The sequence below is a fragment of the Stomoxys calcitrans genome, chromosome 2, assembly GCF_963082655.1.
Source record: "Stomoxys calcitrans chromosome 2, idStoCalc2.1, whole genome shotgun sequence".
In the NCBI taxonomy this organism is placed as follows: domain Eukaryota; kingdom Metazoa; phylum Arthropoda; class Insecta; order Diptera; family Muscidae; genus Stomoxys; species Stomoxys calcitrans.
This window is the reverse complement of record NC_081553.1, coordinates 73873774-73899536: the sequence shown is the minus strand read 5'-3', so window position 1 is coordinate 73899536 and position 25763 is coordinate 73873774. Positions and strand designations below refer to the sequence as shown.

Genomic DNA, 25763 nt, shown 5'->3' with positions numbered 1-25763 from the left:
TTACCTGAAAAGGAAATTAAAAAATCAGTTATTTTACTTTGTTTTAAAGGAAAACAAACATTATTACAAAAATTAAGCTTTAAAAAATTTCACAATTTCTTGATATGACAAAACAACATAAAATTCGCGTTCTAGTCTAAATCAACTTTTGAAAAAATTTTCCTTCGAAATGCTGATAAAATTTTCCACAACAATCGAAATTTTAAATAATTTTTGTTAAAATTTGGCATTGTTAGCACGTTTTTTGGCATTCAGACTGACTATCTAGCCGGTAGTGAAATCGGCATATCCATAGCCTTTCAATCCATTTTGCCCAATTATTTATAAAAGTTTGTTTTGGAGTTTCTATTATGAATAGAAACCCAACGCAATTGTTCTATACCCACCACCATAGGATGGAGGTATACTAACTTCGTCATTCTGTTTGTAACACCTCGAAATATGCGTCTGAGTCCCCATAAAGTATATATATTCTTGATCGTCATGTCATTTTAAGTCGATCTAGCTATGTCCGTCCGTCCACCCGTCCGTCCTCCCGTCCGTCCACCCGTCCGCACGCGAACTTTCGAAGGAGTAAAGCTAGCCGCTTGAAATTTTGCACAAATACTTTTTATTAGTGTAGGTCGGTTGGGATTGTAAATGGTTCAATTCGGTCCATGTTTTGATACAGCTGCCATATAAACCGATCTTGGATCTTAACTTCTTGAGCCTCTAGAGGGCGCAACTCTTATCCGATTTGACTGAAATTTTGCACTACGTGTTTTTTTATCACTTCCAACAACCGTGCTAAGTATGGTTTAAATCGGTCCATGTTTTTATGTAGCTGCCATATAAACCGATCTGGGGTCTTGACTTCTTGAGCCTCTAGAGGGGGCAATTCTTATCCGATTTGACTGAAATTTTGCATGAAGTGTTTTGTTATGACTTTCAATAACTGTGTTAAGTACGATTCAAATCGGTTCATAATCTGGTATAGCTGTCATATAAACCGATCTTGGGTCTTGACTTCTTGAGCCTCTAGAGCTTCTAGAGGGCGCAACTCTTGTCCGATTTGACTGAAATTTTGTACGTGTTGTTTTGGTGTCACTTCCAACAACCGTGCTAAGTATGGTTTAAATCGGTCCATGTTTTGATACAGCTGTCATATAAACCGATCTTGGGTCTTGACTTCTTGAGCCTCTAGAGGGCGCAATTCTTATCCGATTTGGCTGAAATTTTGCATGAGGTGTTTCGTTATGACTTCCAATAACTGTGCTAAGTATGGCGCAAATCGGTAAATAACCTGATATAGCTGCCCATATAAACCGTTCTGGGATGTTGACTTCTGGAGCCTCTAAATGGCGCAATTATTATCCGATTTGGCAGACATTTTGTACAACGTCTTCTCCCATGACCTTCAGCATACGTGTCGAATATTGTCTGAATCGGTTTATAGACTTATACAGCTCCCATATAAATCAATCTCTTCTTTTCTTCTTTGTTTCGGAATAGAATAGAATCTAAATTTTTATACCCACTACAATAGGACGGCGGTATACCAATGTAGTCATACCGTTTGTAACACCTTGATATATTGATCTAAGACCACCATAAAGTTTATAAATTCTTGATCGTCTCGACATTCTGAGTCGAACTAGCCATGTCCGTCCATCCGTCCATCCGTCTGTTGAAATCACGATAGCGATCGCACGCGCAAAGCTTGCCGCTTGAAATTTTGTACAGATACATCTTATTGATGTAGGTCGTTGGGGATTGCTAAGGGGCCACATCGGTTTAGATTTGTATATATTGGGTTGCCCAAAAAGTAATTGCGGATTTTTTAAAAGAAAGTAAATGCATTTTTAATAAAACCTAGAATGAACTTTAATCAAATATACATTTTTTACACTTTTTTTCTAAAGCAAGCTAAAAGTCACAGCTGATAACTGACAGAAGAAAGAATGCAATTACAGAGTCACAAGCTATGAAAAAATTTGTCAACGCCGACTATATGAAAAATCCGCAATTACTTTTTGGGCAACCCAATAGCTTCCATGTAAACTGATCTTCCGATTTGACTTTTTAAGCCCCTGGAAATCTCAATTTTTGTCCGATTTGGCCAAAATTTTGCAGATAGTGTTCTGCTTTAGCTTCCAACAACTGTGCCAAATACGGTCTACATCGTTCTAGAACCTGATATAGCTTTCATATAAACCGATCTCCCGATTTGACTTTTTGAGCCCTCACAAGCCGCAATTTTGGTCCGCTTTGGCTGAAATTTTTCACGTGGTGTTCCGTTATGTTTTTCAACAACTGTGCCTAGTACGGTCTAAATCGGTCTATACCCTGATATAGCTGCCATATAAACCGATCTCCAGATTTGCCTGAAATTTTGAGTGTGGTATTCCGTTATGATCTCCAACAACTGTGCCAACTTCGGTTCAAATAGGTTTATAACCTGATATAGCTCCCATTTAGACTGATCTCCCGATTTTACTTCTTGAGCACTTACAAGCCTAAATTTTTGTTTCATTCTTATCCGATTTGGCTGAAATTTTGCATGCGGTGTTCTGTTATGACTACCATCAACTTTGCCTAGTACGGCCCAAATCGGTCTATGACCTGTTATAGTTCCTATACAAACCGATCTACCGATTTGACTTCTTGAACCCTTACAAGCCGCAATTTTTGTCCGATTCGGCTAAAATTTTTGCATGTTGTTACGTCTTCCAACAAGTGTACCAAGTACGGTCTAAATCAGTCGATAACCTAATATAGCTCCCTTATAAACCGGTCTCGATCGATTACCCTTGTTTGGTTCCTAGAAGCTTTAATTTTTGATGGTTTGACAGACGTTTCGTAAGTAGAATAAAGCTATGCTCTTCAACGCAATTTAATTTGTATAAATTTTTAGCAGAATTCATGGTGGTAGGTTCCCAAGATTAAACCTGGCCGGAATTAGCACGCTTTTACTTGTTTTAGCTTAATGACATTCAATTTCAAATTTACCAACAAATTCGCCAATAAAAACTTTTAAAAGAAAAAATTGTTTAGCCCTTACAAGTCTTAGCAAATTACACAATACTCCCTTTTGCTAACAAATTCTATTTAAGATTCTCTTTAAATCTTGAAAATCCTACGATTATAATAGCCATTAACATCATCTCTAACTCACCTCCCGCTGCCACCAAGAAGCATCTTTAAAATGCGACACTTTGTCGCATAAAAAATGTTTATTTTTCAATAGCATTTTATGGCTGGCTGCCATAGCATACCATGTAGACTGCTATTTGATGTTGCTCCCTCATTCGTTGCCAGGAAGAGAACAATTAAAAATGCCATAAATTCAAGATCTGACCCATCTGTCTGACCCGCTTTTTACACCATACTACCTTAATAACAACAAGCCGATAAGGGCGTGGTAAATAAAAAAGCTTAAAGGAGATAAAATGAATGAAACGAAATATTGTTAGTATTCTTTGTGAAATTTAAATTTGACAAAAATCTTCTTCAGACAAGTAAAAAGACGTTAAGTTCAGCCGGGCCGAACTTTGGATACCCACCATCTCGGGTATATGTAAACCATCTGACGTCATAATCCGGTGAAAATTGCATGATTTCTGCCCCCATAGCAGCTGTAACGAAATATGGTCCGATTTTGAACAAATTCGGCACGGACAATGAGTAGTCTAATAATTACAAGTCATTGTTCAATTTTGTAAAAAACAAAATATTGGTCGTTTTGGTAGCTACATCCAAATATAGACGACACGGATGTCGAAAAGCCTAACACAAGTCACTGCGTCCAATTTCAGCGAAATCGGATTATAAATGCGACTTTTATGGGCCCAAAATCCTAAGTCAAGAGATCGGCCTATATGGCAGCTATATTCGAATCTAGACCGATCTGATCCAAATTGCATATACATGTCGAAGGGTCTAACACAACTCACTGTCCCAAATTTCAGCAAAATCGGACAAAAAATGCACCGTTTATGGACCCAAAACCTTAAATCGAGACATCTGTCTATATGGCAGCTATAGGCAAATCTGAACCGATCTGAGCAAACTGAAAGAGGGATGTTGAGTGACCAAACATAACTCACTATTCAAAATTTCAGCAAAATCGGACAATAAATGCACCGTTTATGGACCCAAAACCTTAAATCGAGAAATCGGTATATATGCCAGCTATATCGAAATCTCGGCCGATCGGGGCCAAATTGAAGGCGAATGCCTGCCACAACTCAATGTCTCAAATTTTGGTGACATCGGAAAATAAATGCGCCTTTTATGTGACCAAAACGCTAAATCGGCGGATCGGTCTATATGGCAGCTATATCCAAAATTGGACCGATCTGGGCTAAATTGTAGGAGGATGTCTAGTGGAATAACACAACTCAATCTTCCAAATAAATGTGGCTTTTATGGACGCAAGACCTTAAATCGAGAGATCGGTCTATATGGCAGCTATATCCAAATCTGGACCAATCGGGGCCAAATTGAAGAAGAATGTGGAGTGGCCTAACACATATCACTGTCGAAGCCACAATTTTGGGCAATATATTATTAGGATCGTATCAGATTTAGATATAGCTCCCATATATACCTTTCACCCGATATGATCTTTAAGTCTGTAGAAGCCACAATTTTCGTTTGATCTTTACCAAATTTCGCACCAGGTGTTTTGTTTGACGTCCCAATATGTTTTCAACATTTCATCAAAATCGGGGCAGATTTAAATGTAGGTTAGGTTAGGTAAGAGTGGCAGTCCTTTGCAAAGTCACTTGGACAATTTTAAGTCCATTGTGATAACACAGTAGCAACAGACCAAAGCCTCTGGTGGCTATCAAACGCATAACCCCCGATTTGGCAATCCAAGCACGCCTCCAAATCGGGCACCCGAGTGCCTGGATTTATATGTAGCTCCCATATATATTTTTTAAGCCGATATTTGTCTTTATACCTTCGACAGCCAGAATTTGAGTCCTATTGTAAAAACTTCTTGCTGTTTCGATATGATTCGATAAGACTGACAAGACTTAGGATAAAGTTCGATATATTAAAATTAGTAGGTAGACTAGGTGGTGTAGGGTATTTTATAGTCAGATGCGCCCGACTTTAGCCTTTCCTTACTGGTTTGATATAGAGCTCGAGAACTATCGATAATCGCAACATTCGATATTTTTAATAATAAATATCGATAGTATCGATACTATCGTAACTTTCCCTACAACCATATTTCAAACGAAAGTGAGAGTAAAAATCGGAAATTGATTAAAAAAAATAAAAGAAGACGGAATAAAACCAAATTTAATAAAATCAGTTGAAAGTCATGAGAAAAATCATTGTACAAAACTTTAGCCCAATCGAATGAAAATAGCGCCCTCTATAGGCGGCAAGTATATTATAGAATACATTTAGTGTGGGATCGCTTATTTTTATTAAATTTTACTTTGCCGATAGTAACGATAGGAAAGTTATCGATATTGCGACAAAAATTATATATCGATAGTGCCATCGATATTTTGCCAGCTCTAGTCTGATATTGGAAGGGGGAGGACCAAAAATGCCACCTAAAATCAAAATTGGACCCATCGGAACAATTTGGGTATCGAATGAAAGGTATTGGAGAGTAGAATACCAATATGGTATTAAAACATAAGTCTAAGTCCATAGGGCCGCCCCCAACCCTTAAACTCCCCCAAACAGCCATATTGGACGTTCAATTCAATATGGGGCTCAAATGAAAGGTATTCGAGAGTAGATATCGAATCTGGGTTTAAATCAAGGTTTGTCTGCAAAGAAACATCCAAATTTTGCCCATGAACATTCCACTCAGGAACAGGGGCAAACTTCTCCCATTTCAATGAGTGCAGTCCGATTCAAGTTTAAGCTCAACGATAAGGGGCCTCCTTTTTATAACCGAGTCCGAACCGCGTGCCACAGTGCAAAGAAACATAGGCTATATAATTTTTGAATATCGGATGGGGGTGGAACGATGGGCACCATATGGGTATCAAATTAAAGGTATTAGAGACTAGAAAACAATTGGCCCGATAATTGCCCCAATCCAAAAAATCATCTAAACACATAAATATTGGGTTGCCCAAAAAGTAATTGCGGATTTTTCATATAGTCGGCGTTGACAAATTTTTTCACAGCTTGTGACTCTGTAATTGCATCCTTTCTTCTGTCAGTTATCAGCTGTTACTTTTAGTTTGCTTTAGAAAAAAAGTGTAAAAAAAGTATATTTGATTAAAGTTCATTCTCAGTTTTATTAAAAATGCATTTACTATCTTTTAAAAAATCCGCAATTACTTTTTGGGCAACCCAATACAGGGTGGCTGATGAATATTGCTACAATGATGAATATTGCTACATTTTTTTTTCGGTGTATGGAATACATTTTTCTTTTATTCATGTTAAATTAAATTATTAAATTAATTATTAAATTATTATTAATTAAATTAATTAATTAATTAATTAAATTAATTATTAAATTATTATTATTAAATAGAAAAAAAGTTATTACATTTTTTTTTGGTAGCGGCTTTCATCAGCCACCCTGTATATATGACGTTCTTGTCAATATGGGACTCACATAAAACAGTATTCGGTAGTAGATTACAAATATGGCATACAAAGTTAGGTCCAAGTAATGGCTGGTAGGCGTAGCGCAGAGATTAGCATGTTCGCCTATGACGCTGAACGCCTGGGCTCGAATGCTGGCAACATTTATGAGGTACTATGATATGAAAAAAAATTCTCTCTAAAGAAGAGTCGCACTTCGGCACGCCGTTTGGACTCGTCTATAAAAAGGAGATCCCTTATCATTGAGCTTAAACTAGAATCGGACTGTACTCATTGATATGTGATAAGTTTGTTCCTGTTCCTTAGTGGTATGGTTTTGGGCAAAATTGCAATTTCCAATGGAGGTCGCCCAACCCCAAATACCCCCAAATGGGCAAATTAGCCGACCATGGCTATATGAAACTCAAATGAAAGGTATTTGGAAGTAGATTACAAATATGATTTTAAAATTTGCGGTAAGCTCTAGGTGGCGCTTTTTCTCCTAAAAATACGTCAAATAGGTTTTGGGACCCATTATGACAATATGGGTCTCAAATGAATGGCATTTGAGAGTAGAAAACGAATTTGATATCCAATTTTGGAGCCAAGTGTTTGGGGATACACAATAAGGCACTCCCTAAACTGAACTTCATTTCTGTCTATGGCAATATGGAGCTTAAATCAATGGCACTTAGGAGTAAAGAATGAATTTGACATCTATTGGGTTGCCCAAAAAGTAATTGCGGATTTTTCATATAGTCGGCGTTGACAAATTTTTTCACAGCTTGTGACTCTGTAATTGCATTCTTTCTTCTGTCAGTTATCAGTTGTTACTACTAGCTTGCTTTAGAAAAAAAATCCGCAATTACTTTTTGGGCAACCCAATATTTTCAGGGCAAGGAGCCGTTGGGCGCTCCATCCCTATAAAAACACTCTCCAAATGTTTCACGTTTACCAACCAAGGCAATGTGGGGTTCAAATTGAAGGGATTTGGGAGTGAAGCACAAATTTAATATCGATATTTGAGTCAAAATGTCTGAGGTGTCATCCTTTCCCTAAAAAAGCACTTCTGATTACCCTAATTTTCAAAAAAACAAATCTCGGGGATTGGGTAATGCGATTCCTTCGAAATTTTTTTTGCACTCTTACAGTCTCTTTAACCTAAACATGATTTCTATGGTTGGGGTCGGGTGCCTCGGGGGTCATCTAAAACCCGGCTAATGGATATATGGAACAATCACGACAATATAGGACTCAAACGGAAGGTGCTTGAGAGAGAAGAAAAGAATTTGATATAGAATGATATAGAATTACAATTGAAGAGCCATGTGTTTGGGTGTCGCCTCACCCCCAAAATACCGTCCTAATCGGACATATTAAGCGGCCATTGGAATTAGTGACTTAAATAAAATCTATTAGGGAGTAAAGCGGTACTCATTTTTGGGACCCTGGGATCCACTCCACCCTCAAACAGAACTCATTTACCAATCATGCCAATATGAGGCTCATATAAAATGTGTTTGAAAGTAGAACTCGAAGCTTATATTTACTTTAAATAAGTGTTTGGGTAACCACCGCACCCCCGAAATACCCCATGAACAGGAAATATTTACCCAAACGGTAACATAGGACTCAAAAGAAAGTCATTTGGGAGCAGAGTAAAATTTTGTCCATGAACTTCTCACACATCAATGAGTGCTTTCCGATTCAATGATGAGGAACCTTTTTTTATAGTCAAGTCCGAACGGCATGCCGCAGTGCAACACCTCATTGGAGAGAATTCACATGACCATGCATGGCTTGGTACCCCGAAAATTTCGCCAGCATTAAGAGGGGATAACCATCGCTTTAAATTTTTTCGATGTTCGTTCAGCGTCATAGGCGGACATGGGCTACAGTGGCATGAATTCGAAATCCACATTCAGGGCTAAGTGTCCCCACCCTAAAAAGACATTAGAGAGTTAAAGAAGGCGCAGGGGAGCGGGCCCGGTTCGGCTAGTTTTCGATAAAAATATAAAAAAAAAATAAAAAAATATCAATTCTATATTTTTAAAAAAATTAAAAAAAAAAATCAATTTTACTTTTCTGAAGTCAATCGATTTCAGCCTCCCCCTGCGGCAAAAATTTCATTACTCCACCTTTGTTCCTATAGCTGGGGCTAGCCTGTGTTCTATGTCGCCACAGTGAAATAAATTCTCGAATAATTATTCTTCTGCTGCTGCTGCTACTTGTCGCCGATGTCACTCAAATAAAAATAAATAACCATGCAGCCAGTCATCCTTAGCCAAGCAAGGACCTCACACACACACATCAGCACACACACACAAACACAAAAAAATAATAATTTAAAGTCAAACATTTACCTTTCGTTTAACAAACTGCTGTGGCTGCTGCGGGCATCATTGATGTTGGTGGGGTTTTCATTATCGGCCACAACCGCAACCATAGAAGGCAATGACAAAGGCAAATGTTGTGGCTGTTGCTGTTGGCAATGAGCAGTGTATTTACCCTGCAAGGATGATTGTTGACGTTGGTGTACTGGTGTCCACCAGCACTCCACACCAATGTAGTCTGATGTTGCTGCTGCTGCTGCTGCTGCAGCCTCAAGTGATGCATTTGCCATGGTAATTTCTTGGCCATTCAAAATTGAATGTTGCTGCTGTGCTTGATGATGCATTCGAGACACCATTGATGCTTGGATGATTGCTGCCTCCACCTCTTGCTCTTGATAAACGAAATTATTTTCAACGCAGGAATTTTTAATAAGACCTGAATGTACTCCCACCACACTTTGGGGCTTAGCCTGGCCCAATGATGCTGCGGCCGCCGGTGATGTTGCCTTCGTCATTGGTTTTGATGTTGGCGCTGACATCAAATTGCCGCTTATGATTGCTGGCGTTGAAGAATTTTGTGCATGTTCTGCTGACATTTTGGGTTTTAAACGTATTTTCATAAGCTCAGCCACTGTGTAAGGGGTTTTGCCTTGTGGTGCCTGATGTGGTGGCATTGTGTTCTGATATCCTGCCTGCTGCTGCCTTTGTTGCATGCTCAACGTTGATGGTGGTGTTGGTGGTTCTTGGTTTTTGCTGTTGTTGGCAGTGCCTAAAGGAATTTTATCAACATGGCGGCAGTTGATGGTGTCATTCATGTTGGGAGACGCGAGTACCTCATCCCCACCATCATCATCATCATTATTGTGCTGCTGCCCCAAAGAAAAGGTAGAGCTGAGACCAGGCCTATGCAATTGTTTGTCATTGGCAACATTCACCTCCTCATCGTCATCAACCCAATCATTGTTAGCCTCATAGCCCGCAATTCTATCCCTCCATGTTCTATTTCTGGTCCAATTCATATGCTGCCGCTGGCTGAAATAACAACCATCATCGGCATCATTGTTATCCTCATCGTGGTCATCGGCCCCTCTGTCATCCTCATCGCTGTCAAGTGTCCTCAGCCATTCGTTACTATAGTAGCCATACATTTCGCCTTTTCGCAAAGGTCTTGTATTTCCCAAGTCGTTGACGCTGACATCATCTTTAATGCAATCCTCCCCTTGCTCTCCATGCTTGGTGGTATTGTTGCATTTGGTTAAAGAAACCCTAGCCGGGGACCAATTCTGAGCCATGGCATCACCCTCATCATCATCGTTGGTGAGCCATGGCCAACCTTCATTCGGGCTCGAATGGCTGGCAAAAGTTTCATAAGGTTTGCTTACAAATTGATTGTAGGCCTCAAAGCCTCCACCCCTCACCACACCATCCACCTCATCTTCGGCCGTGGTTGTGTCATGCTCCAGCGTTGACCAATTTTTGCGTTTGTACCACTGCAACGAGGGTCTACGTGATTTGGGTGTTGTAATTGAAAACTCTCCGGGACATGATTCCCGATAATTATTGTTTATTCCAGCAGAAGTTGCTGCAACAATGGGGCGTTGATGGTGTCGGTAGTGTCTGGGATGCTGCAGTGCCTGCTCTGAAGTGTTTAAGTTGATGCCAGAGCCATAGCAGTGATTGGTTTGTTTTGTGGCCGTCATTAACAATTGATTGCACGATCCCGGGAGTAGGCTACTGCTGCTACTGCTTTTGGCCAATTTGAAGTTGTTTGTTGCAGTGGCAGTGGCTGTGGCAGTGGCTGCATTGTTGCAGCCCACTTGCCAACGACGTATTTGTGAAGAACTACGACGTGGACGAGGCACAGCAGCATTGTCAGACACATGTTCTGCTGCAGCAACATCATAATCCTCAAAATCTTTATCGTCCGGATTGATGTGGACCATATGTCCATTACTTGGGCTTAAAGACCAATCATGTTGGCCCCAAGATGTCCGATTATGTTGCTGCTCTGCCACATCCGTTTTGGCCCTGGAACTTCTTAGGTCCTGCAAATTGCTATAGGAAATGCTTTTTGTGCGCCCTATGTTGGCATCCTTTTTCGAGTTCGTTGAGGATTTTTTCGATGAAGCAAATAAATTTCGTAGATTTTCATTACGTTGCTGCTGTTGTTGCGAAATGTTTGAGGTGGCCTTTGACTCATTTCCTTGTCTTTTGACAGCACCAACCTAAATTCATGAAGTGGAGGGGATTGGTTTTTTTTTCAGTGGTTTTGTTGCCTAGGATTCTTGCATGGAGTTTAGTATGCGCATTGGTTAGTGCATTGTTTTTTTGTTTTTGGTTAACTTGCTCTTTGATAAACAGCCACAGTAACATTTGTTAGTTTTTTACAAAAACTTCTTGACTTTGTGATGCTCATTTTTGGTTTTTTTTTGCGGTTAGAAAATTGACATTTGTTAAACTTTGAATTGTTTGAAAAATTGCAAAATGCAGTCATGCGTTTAAAATTCATTGGTTTTGTTTGTTTTTTCATAGAAAATTATAGCATTAAAGCAGTCACTTTGTTAGTTTTGGGGGGAAAACGTTTCAAGCTGATTGATCAATGTTTGGTATAGATATGGGAAGCCGTAACCGAACTAAACATGCCAAGTTTCTATCAAATTGGAGGGATATGGGGAGGGATGTACTCAAGTAGGAGGTTCGGATTATGTGGGAGCTATTAGCTGACGAAAAAATTTTTTGAATTTTTTTTTAAAAATTTTACAGTAGATGTCCAGGGCATCAAGACTTTCAGGGCCAAGGCTGCTTCTGCAATCAGACTTTTAAATTTGTTTGCATATATGGTAGTTTAAGTTGAAAAAAGGGTGCAGATATTAATCTGTCCCATGCCATTATATTGGGTTGCCCAAAAAGTAATTGCGGATTTTTTAAAAGAAAGTAAATGCATTTTTAATAAAACTTAGAATGATCTTTAATCAAATATACTTTTTTACACTTTTTTTCTAAAGCAAGCTAAAAGCAACAGCTGATAACTGACAGACGAAAGAATGCAATTACGGAGTCACAAGCTGTGAAAAAATTTGTCAACGCCGACTATACGAAAAATCCGCAATTACTTTTTGGGCAACCCAATAGATATACACCTAAGCCAGTAATCGGCTTGCTCGAAAAAGAAAATCTAAGTTAGGTATTCCATGCTACTTACAAAATCCTTAATTATTTTTAATGACACAACCCAAAGATGGTTCATGTCTGGTATTGTGTCCCCACCTAAGGGCCGGTATCTGTTAGACGTGAAATCCTGGCAATGACAAAGGAAATGCTCCAATGTCTCATCATCTTCCCCGCATGCCCTACTCATGCCATCACTTGCCGCACCGATTCTACATAAGTGAGCTCGAAGTCCTATGTGTTCCGTTAGGATACCGAGAGCTATACTGACCTCCTTCTTACTTCCTTTCAGAAATAGCCTCGTCTTCTCACGATCTGAATCCCCCTATAGGACTTTTGATGTCCTACCGACCGTTTCGCTGTTTCACACGCATTCATTGCCCACTCCCCTAACTCGGACTATGTCAACCCGAAAGGCTTCGGGTTAACGAAGTTTATTGACGACAGTCCTTCGGCCTTCACTGCCAAAACGACTGCCCCCCTTACCCGCCTTACTCCGTTATGGCCCGGCACCAAAGCATTGCGAATTTTGTCATCCTCAGAGAAGGCGTTAACCTCCTTCTTACACTACAAGACTGTTCGTGATCTTACCATCCTGATTGTTATTGCCTTAAAGGCGAGTTTACTGTCCGTAAAGATCTTCACAATCGACGTCCTTGCGTTAGCCCCAAACCACCTGACGCATTCCGTCATCGCCCGGATCTCCGCCTATAGGACCATATTATGGTCAGACAGTCTAAAACAGATATCAGTCCCTCCGTTCTCAATGTATACCCCCAGGCCCACTCTATCCTCTAGCTTTGATCCATCCGTACAACATAATTTTCAAGATGGCAATACTAAGGTTCCGTCAATCCAAGACTGTGCCCATGGCAGCAGTGCATCGCACTCGACTTCAAGGTTCATCTCGGGTATCCGATCGGAAACCTCCTTCCTTCCTTCCAGGTTTCCTATCGTCGCCTCGATTATACCGCGATGGTATTCTCCCATCGCCCATCAAGTGTTATAACCGCAATGGCTGCCTCATCTGTATGTCAATGGGTCGGATATCTAGAATAGTCTCCAGTGCTTTAGAGGGCGTGGTTCTCATCGCTCAGCCTATGCCAAGAAAACATGTTCTCTGAAACTGTTGCATGGTTCTTATGTTGCACTTTTTCTCCATAGCAGTCCACCAAACTACTCAGGCGTATGTGAGTATTGGTCTAATCACGCTTCTTCCATATCTTCGCATTAAAATCTCCCAGAACGATTTTAATGTCATGAGCGGGGTCACGGTCGTATTCTCTACTTTTACGCTGGTAGAAAATATCGTTCGTCTCATCTTTGTCTTTCGTCGCAGGTTGGGCACAATAAAGACTGATGTCAAAGAATTAGGGCTTTATGCGGATTGCGGCAAGCCCCGCATAGAAGTAAACCTGGAGACAAGGTGTTTCAGTCTCAGACTTATCACAAATCCACAGCCAAATTCATGACTCATGCCATGCAGATGTAAGGTAAGGTGCGTCACCCTTTTAGTGTTATTGGGAGGCCCTTCTCGATTCATCACACTTTTTGGGAGGCGGTAATATCTGCCTTGTACTATTTCCGTATATCTCCCAAGGCGTGAACTGCACCTTCTACTCAAAAATTTGTGCAAATTTGCACAAATGGTTACTGAAAATCATTCGCGTACTTTATTTGCCAGCAGAAGAGAGCGGGAGAGTGCGTGAGAGCAAGCACCGTTTTGAGAGTTTGGTAGTTGAGAGCTGCAAATTTCTACTGCAAGTTTTTTCCTAGCAGAAATTTGCAGCATCGAACAGCTGTTTTTTGAAAACCGCCTGTTTTATTCATATAAATAGCAAAGGAGATTTAATTTTTGCTGAAAAAGTACACGAACAGACCTATAAAGTCCGCACATTTAGGAGCAGATCCGCAGATCATGTTTTTGGTGTTATTGTGCGCTTCTACCAATTCATCGCACTTCTGGCGAGGCGATAATATCTGGATTGTAGTCTTCCAATACATCCGCCAGTTAGTACACAGCACCTTCTCTACACTGAAAAAAAAATTGGGAAATTGATCATCTTTCAACTAAGTTTGCTAAGTCCGAGTTTGCCCGAGTCTTTAAAATTAGGTCAACACGGGTTTTCAGTGTAAAACAAGTCCGGACGTTTCAGGTGAAGATTCGCAGGTCATGTTCCTTTTTTCATGTACGTGGGTCGTCAACGTTAGGGGGATTCGTTTTTCTTTTCATTGTTTTTCAGAGTAATTCTAATATTGGGTTGCCCAAAAAGTAATTGCGGATTTTTTAAAAGAAGTAAATGAATTTGTAATAAAACTTAGAATGAACATTAATCAAATATACTTTTTTAAACTTTTTTCTAAAGCAAGCTAAAAGTAACAGCCGATAACTGACAGAAGAAAAAATGCAATTACAGAGTCACAAACTGTGGAAAAATTTGTCAACGCCGACTATATGAAAAATCCGCAATTACTTTTTGGGCAACCCAATAGATTTGCGGGCTACTGAACCAGCGCACAAATTGCAAGGGGTATGTGTGACCGCATGTATCCCTAGATGTCGCGGGCAGTTTGCTTGCTAGCAGTAGACGCTTATATTGGCCATTGGTTATTTGAAGGCGCCAATAACTCGCCTTGTCATTTCGAATAGCACTGCCACTCAGTATTTAAGTAAAAGTCAGTACCATTTGATTCCCCGCTGAGACTCTCCTCTCGAAATCGCTAACTGCCACCATGCGCAACCTGTGGACGCGGCCGGTAGCTTTGAGTTAAGCTTCCCGTGATAACGATGAACACCACATCAGTCGGAGCTCAAAGTACCAGCCTGTATGGTGCTCAGTTATGCCATGTCAACCGGGTGTCATATCGATATTGCCCATAACCGCTGCATTTATTAACCGATTTCGCTGAAAATGGGAACATTGAGTTATATTAAGCCTCCCGAAATGCAAATCTAATTTGGTACAGATCGGACCATATTTTTATGTAACTGCCATATAGGCCGATCTGGCAATATAGGGTGTTTAGCCCATAAAAGTCACTGTTATTACCCGATTTACCTGAAATTTAGAACAGTGAGTTGGATTGGGCCACCTGATATCCAAACCAAGTACGGTTTGAATGAAATGTCTTAGAAACGAACAACGCTTGCAAATTATTGAATTTTATTATCATAATGCGTCATAATGCGTGCTCTGTTAAGAAACTTTCTCGCGCTTCTTCCATTTTACGACAAAGCTCATTTTGGGCTCAATGAGTACGTAACTAAGCAGAGTTGTCGATTTTGAAGTAAAGATTAGCCAGAAGCATTGCAAGAGCCACCAATGCATCCCCAAAAAGACACAGTTTGGTGCGGTTTATGGGCTGGTGACATCATTGGACCGTACTTCTTCAAAGATGATGCGAATCGAAACGTAACTGTGAACAGGGAGCGCTACCGCGAGATGATATTCACCTTTTTTTGGCCTAAAATGCAAGAGCTTTACTTGCATGACATGTGGTTTCAACAAGAAGGTGCCACATGCCACACAGCACGCGTAACAATGGACTTGTTTGGGAGGCGAGTGTGGTGAACATTTTTTTGTTCACGTTCGACATTAGTCAATTGGCTGCTTAGATTGTGCGATTTAACGCTTTCAGACAATTTTTTGTGGGGCTATTTTAATCGCTGAAATTTCAAACGTTGGGTGGTTTTAGGACTCCCGACATCCGTCCCAAATATGGTTCGAAACGGACTATATTCGGATATAGCTGCCATACAGACCGGATAAAGGCTCTGAAGCCCATAAAAGCTTTATTTGTAATCCGATTTCGCTGAAATTGTATACAGTGAGTAGTTATACGCTTTCCAACATCCGATTCAAATATGGTTCAGATCGGACTGTATTAAGATATAGCTGCCATATAGACCGATTTGCCGATAAAGGTTCTGAAGCCCATAAAATCTCTTTTTATTACCCGATTTCGCAGAAATTTTAAATACAAAATTCACCAGTGACTTATATTCATTAGACCACTCAATGTCCGTGTCGAATTTGGATACATGAGTTATCCAATTTTCAGCGGATTGTGACGAAGGGGGGTTTACATATATTGGGTTGCCCAAAAAGTAATTGCGAATTTTTTAAAAGAATGCATTTTTAATAAAACTTAGAATGAACTTTAATCAAATATACTTTTTTTACACTTTTTTTCTAAAGCAAGCTAAAAGTAACAGCTGATAACTGACAGACGAAAGAATGCAATTACAGAGTCACAAGCTGTCAAAAAATTTGTCAACGCCGACTATATGAAAAATCCGCAATTACTTTTTGGGCAACCCAAAATAACCGAGGTGGTGGGTATCCAAAATTCGACCCGGCCGAACTTAATGCCTGTACTTACGTACTTTGTAGAGTCGGAAATTGATATTTCGATGTGTTTCAAACAGAATGACTAAATGAATATACCCCCTATCCTACGGTGGTTGGTATAAAAAAAAGAATTTTTTCAAAAAATAAAAATTGGACAGCTACGCATGAAGTAAAATAAGAATCAATCAGATATCAAAATTTGAAAAGGATCGTCATGTCCGTTTGTAAATTGGAAATTCAATACAAGGATAGCATCTTTGTATTAAATTTTTGGTTCTTTGGCTCGTTTTCATTGTTAAAATCCTACGAATAAGGAAAAATCTTAAATTTTGACCAATTTTTTTTCAGTGTAGAGTTATAATTAATATAGAAAAATAAAAATATCCATAGATGTGGATATCTAAAGTTCGGCGCGGCCAAACTTAATGCAAATGTACTTCTTTCGTATTATTTTCTAACGATTTAATATTTTTCCCTATATAATTGTTAGCAATAAAGAAATAAAAACATGCAGCAAATAAAATCTTTACTTCATTCAAATATGTTTGATCCACAAAATACCCATACTCAGCTCAACTACTAAATAAACTCCCAACTAATGGATTAGAAAAATCCATCAAATTTGAAGTATTGTATATTTCCCAACCCTACCGCAACAGAAAAAGAACATCACAACAACCAAGAGCCAGCAGGCAACAAAGAAATTCATGACAATAGCAATAACTCACATCGAATTGAAATGCAATTGCAATAAAACATATTAAAAGCAACAACAACTAAGGCAAAACGAGAGAGAACATAATAAATGTGAAATTAGAAAGAGAGAGAGAATGAAAAAAATCTACAAAATGGCCACAGTCAAAGAACAACGACATGAACACATACACATCTAGGGCGGAAGTTGATCAAAAACAACCGAAAACAAAACAAGTAAAATATCTCTATTTTTAAAGACCGTAGCGTAACATACAGACGAACAGATATACAGACAGACGGACATGGCTAGATCGTCTTAGATTTTTACGCTGATCATGAATATATATTTTATAGGGTCTGACAAATGAATGGGAATGACAAAATGAATATACCCCCATCCTTCGGTGGTGGTTATAAAAATACTCTGAAAACCTTGTAGACAAATATTTAACAAAGTGCTGACACAAGGCTCGACTATCCAGAATATCTGAATCCTTTGATCAGTATGTCAAAGATGTTTCAAACTGATTGAAAAGATTACCATACCCTTCTATCTTTTAAATCACATACGCACAAGCAACACACATTTCACATACAAAACCCACTTCGTAAAAAATCATTTTACAATGAGACCTTTAAAAAATTCTTTCTGCGAATCAAAGTTTCCCAGAAAATGGAAACAAAACAAAAAAATCTTTTCCTCTGAAAAGTGCTTCGAAGACTATTTGTTTGTGTTTTCTCATTGTTAGTGTGTGTGTAGGAGGTTTTTTTGTGTGGCCTCAATATAAACTACTGCTGCAACTACCACTACAAAGAAACCTACTACGAGTATTGTTCAATAGATTACAATCCTCTTAAGTACTTTGCCAAGTAAAACTTTAAACGAATTACTCCAAATATGATCGGAGACTTGAATGGTAAAACATTTGGAACATCAGCTCAAAACATACAGGGAACATGTATGGAGTAACTTACATGCTTTGATGCTTCCTGCTGACTTAACTCTTCTTTCTTTCATGTAACCAACATCCACTATTCCCATTTTGGACTTCTCATACCATGGCTCATAGCACTTGTGGTGATTTTCCAATTGGATAATGGCACTAACAGTCATGAGACATAATAAAAAGTTGAATATGTCATATCGAATTTATTGATTCTTCAATTGTTAGAACATGATATGACGAGAATACCCTATGAAAGGCATAAGGTGTGTCCAATTAAAGTAGAGCTTTTTTTTTAAAAACATTTAAGAGGTCTGAAAAACTCTCAGGATATCCCGAGTCTGGTCAAGGAGCTAACTCATGTACCCGGAACACCCAGCATCAGTATAGACTCTACGCAGATCTCTTCAATATTGAGATCCTAAAGGGTCATGGACGATCTAGCTCTCCGAAAAGATATCCTTGCTTTATCACTCTTAGCAGATGCTTAAAACTGTCGCACAGTGGGAGAAAAATTATGCTTGATGTGAAAACGGGTAGAGATATCTCTTTGGAATTGGAAAATTGTTTGGGCACCCATATCATAATTTTTAGTCCGTTTTTAAAACGTTCACATGGGACTACGGGTTCACTTATGCAGATTATGTGCAGCAGGTGAAGGCGTGTGGGAAGAACCCCCTTGTACGGGTATCTTATCCCCGGCCCACCGCCCACCACCATGGGCCACTGCAATGATGTAGGGCAATGGATAAGAGAGCTCATACGAGGGAGTTCGAGAAGATCTGGACCTTCTACTTGCTGGCCTGCGTCGGATTCATGATGAAAGAGGACAGGTGCGGCCACAGTTCCATCCTGGATACTATTGATGTCGATGGTAGACTAAGGAGGATCTGCGGCTAAATGGCACCGGTACCGATTGGGATTGAGACATTCAGGATTCATTTTCCCAGGAGGGATAAATGGAGGGCGAATGCTATGTTTGAAGAGGGATGAGGGAGTTGAGACCTCGATCTTCACTGATAGCTCCAAGATGGAGTCAGGGATTGAATTGGGGGTCTATTCCGATGCACTCAACACCGGCATTTCTCTGAGACTACCGGACAAGTGTACGGTCTTTAAGGCAGATGTTTGTGCCATTACATATGAGAAAGGTGCCGGGGGGGGGGGGGGAGGTGCCGGTTTGTTTGGGGCATAGGACAGCCACTCAGTGACTTGGCCTTAAAAATATATAAACTCTACTCTAAAATATTTTTTGTTTGAGCACCATATTGCAATGGTCATCAAATACGTGTTCTTTGGGTGGTGTTATGGTGTTGGGATGGCCTTATAGTAATTTCTTCCAGAATGTTGATATCAGATTCGTGCTTTACTCCCAAAGACCTTCCATTTGAGCTCCATATTGCAATGGTAGTTAATTTGTCCTCTTTGGGGAGTGTAGTTTGGAAGAGGTGGCCTCCCAAATATTTGGGGTGTATTTTTTGGGGAAGATGTGGAACCCCGGAAACTTGGTCCCACATTTGGATATCGCATTCGTATTCTACTCGCAAATACCTTCCATTTGAGTCCCATATTGCCAGGGTCGGTAAATATGTCCGATTTAGGTGTGTTTTGGGGGTTGGGGTGATCCCCCAAACACTTGGCCCGACAATTGGATATCAGATAAGTTTTCTATCCTTAAATACCTTTCTTTTGAGTTCCATATAGTCGCGATTGGTCTATTTATATATTTGGTAGGTTTTGGGGGTGGGGCGGCCCCCCTAGGTACCCCATCCGAAAGGTGGATACCAAATAATTGTTTTTAGGTTACTATTAGAGTGCAGACCACCACCGAGATCTGGCGTTTTTGAAAATTAGTATAAAGGGGAGGGTCCTCCCCCTAAAGATATCAAAAAATTTAGTACACTATTTTCACCACGGGATCATTATGCACCATCTGTGAAAATTTCAAGAACATAGGTTCGGCCGTGTTTGAGTCTATTCGGGACACACAAACAAAAACAAAAAGATGTCCTCAAAATATGATTTTCATTGAAAATGTCCCCAAAATTTCACTTGGTAGAGAAGTTTTAACATGGCAAGGTACCTAACAAATGTAGCCAGCATTAGTAAGGTAATAAACACCGCTGAAAATGTATCTGATGATGGCGGCGGGATTTGAACCCAGGCGTTCGGCGTCATAGGCGGACATGCTAAACTGTGCGCCACGGTGGCCCTTTTTATGCAAAATGTCCTCAAAATTTAAATTTTATAGAAAATTTCCACGAAATTTTTTTCTACAAAATGTCCTCACTGTATGAAAAGTGTCCTCAAAATATGATATTATGAGAAATGTCTTGGAAATTTGACGTTCACTGAGACCTTGATTGTCATGGAATATATACTCAAATTTGGTTTGTCATGGAAAATGTCCTTAAAATTAGATTTTCAAAGAAAATGTCCTCAAAATCTTAATTTCGTTCAAATGTTTTTAAACTTTGATTTCCATCAAAAATCTCCATAAAAATTAATTTTCCATAAAAGTTTCGTCGTTATTTGATCTTTATGGAAAACTAGCCGAATTTCGCCCTGAATGCAGATATCGAATTCGTGCCATTGTAACATATGACACTGGATGCGTTCGAATCCTGACAAGAACATCGGACAAAGCGTTGTTTATCCTCTCTTAATGTTGGCGACATTTGCGAGGTACATTGCCATGCATTGTCATTCAAAAAATTTTCTGCAAAGAGGTACACTGCGGAACGCCGTTCGGACTCGGCTATAAAAAAAGGTTCCTTATCATTGAGTTTAAACTTGAATTAAAAAGCACTCATTGATGTGTGAGAATTCGCCCTTCCTAGGTTCCTGGAGGTAATGTTCTCATCAGGAGAGGGATGGCACCTCAGACATTTCGACTCAAATATGGATATCAAATTCGTGCTTCATTTTCAAATCCCTTTAATTTGAGCCCCATATTGACATGGCCGGTAAATATGAACCGCTTGGGGTGTGTTTTGGGGCTGGGGCGGCCACCGGCACTTTGCAGTTTAGAGGTTGCTTTAGGACGTACCCCAAAACACTTGGCTCCAAAATTGGATATCAAATTCGTTCTCTGCTCTCAAATACCTTTCATTTGAGTCCCATATTGTCATAATGGGTCAAATAACACATTTGACGCATCTTTAGGAGGAAAAGCGCCACCTAGACTTAAACGCAAATTTTAATGTAATATTCGTAATCTACTCCCTAATACCTTTCATTTGAGTCCTATATAGCCATGGTCGGCTAATATGCTCATTCGGGGGTATTTGGGGGTGGGCGACCTCCCATTACTTGAACCTAATGTTTTATGCCATATTTGTAATCTACTGCTTTATACTTTTCATTTGAGACCCATATTGACATGAAATTCGAATATAACTGTTTAGAGGGTACTTGGATCCAAATTTTAATACCATATTCGGTTTCTGGTCTCCAATACCTTTCATTTGATATCCATATTGTGCCCATTGAACCACTTTCGGCTATGGGTGGCGTTTTTGGGGTAAGGGGGAGGGTCCGCCTCCAGCCCATACCTACATATTATATAGCCTATGTTTCCTTCCGGACTAACGTACACAATCTATGAACATTTTAAGAAAATCGGTTTAGCCAAGTATCACATAGTTATTATGGGTCTAATGGCGTTTTTGTGGGGGTAGGGTTACCCCCTATACTTCGACCCGATTTTATATGCCAGATTCGAAATCTATTCCCGAATACCTTTCATTGATATGAACACGCCATATTGAAATGTCTGTTTGGGGGGGTTTTGGGGTTGGAATGGCCCATTGGCTACTTAGACTCAAATTTTACTTCAATACCTTTCATTTGATACCTATATTGTCCCGTTCGGACCACTTTTGATTTTGGGTTGTGTTATTGACATAAGGGGGAAGGTCCGTCTCCCTTCCGATGCCGACAAATTATATAGCCTTTGTTTCCTTCCAGACCAACCAACAACGGCTCTGCCGTTTTTCAGTCTATACGGAACAAACAAACCGAGTCCCACAATTCCGTGATAGGCTAATGTACCCATTTTGAGCGTTTTTGCGGTGGTGGGGTGACCCCCTATACTTCCACATGCATTTGTATGCCAGATTCATTATCTACTCCCGCACACTTTTCTTTTGATACCCATATTGTCCTTATCGGTCCACTTTCGATTTTGGATGATGTTTTTGGGGAAACGGTGGAGAGTTCGCCCACTTCCGTTATCAATAAATTATAAAGCCTATTCCTAATTTCTGACCATATTCGTAATCTACTCCCAAATACCTTTTATTTGAGTCCTTCATTGTCATGACCATCCAATAAACCTATTTTAAGGGGTTTTTGGGTTGAGGCGGCCCCCCAGGTACTTGGACCAAGCTTTTATTATGAACTGTATGAAAAATGTCTTCAAAATATGATTTTATGAGAATGTCTTGGAAATTTTACGTTCATTGAGACTTTGATTGTCTTGGAATGTATACTCAAATTTTGTTTGTCATGGAAAATGTCCCTAAAATTAGAATTTCAAAGAAAATGTCCTCAAAATTTGCGTTTTGTGGAAAATTTCTCCAAACTTCGACTTCGATCAAAAACTTCCTCAAAAAGAAATTTTCCTAAACAAAATTCGTTAAAATTTAATCTTTATGGAAAATGTACTCAGAATTTAATTTTTATAGAAAATGCCCACGAATTTTTTTTTTCTGAAAAATGTCCTCAAAATATCATATTTTTTTATAACTGTATGAAAAATGTCCTCAAAATATGATTTTATGAGAAATGTCCTTCAAATTTGACGATCATTGAGACTTTGAATGTCATGTAATGTATACCCAAATGGGTTTTGTCATGGAAAATGTCCCTAAAATTAGAATTGCACAGAAAATGTCCTCAAAATTTGAGTGCGGGGGAAAATTTCTCCAAACTTCGATTTCCATCAAAAATTTTGTTGAAATTTTAATTTGAGGCAAAATTTGAGTTTCATGGAAAATATCTTTTTCTAATTTTATATTCCCCAAAGATTTCATGTTTTCATAGAAATTTAATTATAGGGAACTTTGGGAACTTTTCTTGTCCTCAAATATTGAGTTTCATATGAAATTTCGTCAAAGCATGAGAAGTAATATAAGGCAAATTTTCGTCAAAATTTTGAAAAATTAAATTTTCGTTAAAATTTTACTTTCATATAGGGTTGCCCAAAAAGTAATTGCGGATTTTTCATATTGTCGGCGTTGACAAATTTTTTTACAGCTTGTGACTCTGTAATTGCATTCTTTCTTCTGTCAGTTATCAGCTGTTACTTTTAGCTTGCTTTAGAAAAAAGTGTAAAAAAAGTATATTTGATTAAAGTTCAATCTAAGTTTTATTAAAAATGCATTTACTTTCTTTTAAAAAATCCGCAATTACTTTTTAGGCAACCCAATATGATTTTTATTATTTTTTTAATGCTATTTTACTAGGAAAATATTTAAAAAATTTGACATTCTATTAAAAAAAATTAAAAAATTTGTTAGTTTAGAATTTCCAGAATTTTTACCAATTAACAAAAAAAGTAGGCTTAGGTCAGAGTTTTTAAAAATAATCTTAAATAAGAAAAGGGTCTTAAGTGTGTGTTAAAAATTACTTGATTTGATGAACACGAGTTAGCATGTGATACACAATTGGTTTCAAAACTTTAAAGCACTTATGCTGCGACCATTTCATTCATAACTCACATTGCCCATGTTAGAAAAACATCTGCTGGGGAAAAATTTCAAATTGAAAGCATAGGGGGATTGAAACATAAGCAATAAAAAAAACAAACAACAAAAAACAACATCAGCAATAGCAAACAAAGAATAACAACAACAACAACGAAATAGAAAACAACTTGCCAAAAATAATTCTTTTGAAGCCTGAAGCAGAAATACAAACTACTTACGTCGGGACCAGGACCAACTACACCGCCACCACCAACACCAAGGCTTTGGCTCAATAGACGAGCAGCGAAGGACATTTAAGAGGGATTACTTGCTGGGGAAGAGGGGCAAAAAGTTCAAAAACGTTTTAGATGGCACTACTAGAACAAGCTCAAGACCAGACCAGCAGTCCAACAGCCCAACAGCTTAGTATGTTTGTCTGTCTGTCAAGCGTTTTCGAGGAAGTTGACCTGGTGTGCTATGTGGTAGGGTGGTGTGCAATATATATGCAGTTTCTACAGTTGCCACAAAACGAATATTCGGTTGGGGGTCTATAACTGTCCCCCTTGCTTGCTTGCTTGCTGGTTAATTGTTGTTGTGTTCTTGTTGTTGCTATTTGCTTGGCTGATTGGTTTGTGAGGGTTTTTAAGATGTTTGCTCACGCTTCTGTTTGTTTCAAGGATATCAAAAGCAAACACAAGATAGCAGTGCAAGGAGGTGGAAGTGAAGTGAACTATAAAAAAAAACAGAAGAAGAAAAAAATTTACAAATCAAACAGAAACAAACGAAAAAAAAATAAATTATGTGAAAAGAAAAAGTGAGCGAAAAACAAGCATTTCAAGAAAAACATGGAGAACACAAACTAGGAACTAAAGAACTCAAAGGAACTTAGGCATACACACACACACACTGTAAACTCAAATCTTATCGGAAACGGAAGTACATTAGGCAAACACTTAAAAAATGGTACAAATGCCAGTACGAAGGTCATTCTTTCATATACTCTTTAGGTCTCCCGCATACATATGCATGAGGACTTATAGTCGGCAACACAAACACCCACACACTCATATCATGACACACTTTCAATTCATCCGACAACTGCATCTTAGCAAAGAAATGACAGAAAAAAGTGAAATCCAAAATCTTTTTATTCAGGAGAGGTGTATTAATAAGGCATGGGTAAGTATATTGAAACCTCTCGACTACCATTGGTGTATAAGAAAGAATGTAAAGAAAATCGGATGTAATGGAAAGTCGATATATTATAGGGTGATCTGTTCAGTCTTTGAAACCCGGTTTTTCGGTTTTTTTCAGCTCATTATACAAAAAATTACCGTTTTTCAGGTTTTTGATTAATCGGCCAAAGTAACTTGGGAAAATAAGCATTTTCTTACTAAAAGAAACCCCCGGAAAACTATGAGAAACAAAGGAATAGTAACAAGTAAGAGCGTGCTAAGTTCGGCCGGGCCGAATCTTATATACCCTCCACCATGGCTCGCATTTGTCGAGTTCTATGCGCGGTATCTGTTTTTAGGCAAACAAAAAATATTGAATAAGAACTGTTATGCTATTGGAGATATATCAAGTTATAGTCCGATTTGGACCATAAATGAAGGCTGCACATTGTAGAAGTCATTGTGTAATATTTCAGTTCATTCGGATAAGAATTGCGCCTTAAAGGGACTCAAGAAGCAAAATTGGGAGATCGGTTAATAAGGGAGCTGTATCAAGCCATTGATCGATTCAGACCATATTGGACACGTATGTTGAAAGTGTTGAGAGAAGCCGTTGTACAAAATTTCTGTCAAATCGGAAGAGAATTGCACCCCCTAGAGGCTCAAGAAGTCAAGATCCCAGATAGGTTTATATGGCAGCTATACCAGATTATAAACCGATTTAAATCATACTTAACACAGATGTAGAAAGTGATAAAAAAACACTACGTGCAAAATTTCAGTCAAATCGGATGAGAATTGAGCCCTCTAGAGGCTAAAGAAGTCAAGACCCAAGATCGGTTTATATGACAGC

The 25763-nt window shown here is 38.9% G+C and overlaps 1 protein-coding gene across 1 annotated transcript; it reads right to left on the bottom strand.

Moving 5' to 3' along the window:
- Positions 1 to 24144, bottom strand: LOC131994694 (uncharacterized). Its single transcript, XM_059361505.1, has 3 exons — positions 23975 to 24144; positions 8916 to 11110; positions 1 to 4 (listed from the first exon to the last, which is right to left on the bottom strand). The coding sequence occupies exons 1-3, from the start codon at positions 24047 to 24049 to the stop codon at positions 1 to 3; spliced, it is 2274 nt and encodes a 757-aa protein (XP_059217488.1). The 5' UTR covers positions 24050 to 24144.
- Between the last annotated feature and the right edge of the window lie 1619 nt (positions 24145 to 25763).

Coding starts and splice junctions, on each gene's coding strand:
- LOC131994694 (XM_059361505.1), bottom strand. CDS start 24,049: ATGTCCTTCGCTGCTCGTCTATTGAGCCAAAGCCTTGGTGTTGGTGGT. Junction 11,111..23,974: donor TAGTTGGTCCTGGTCCCGAC/GTAAGTAGTTTG, acceptor TCATGAATTTAG/GTTGGTGCTGTCAAAAGACA.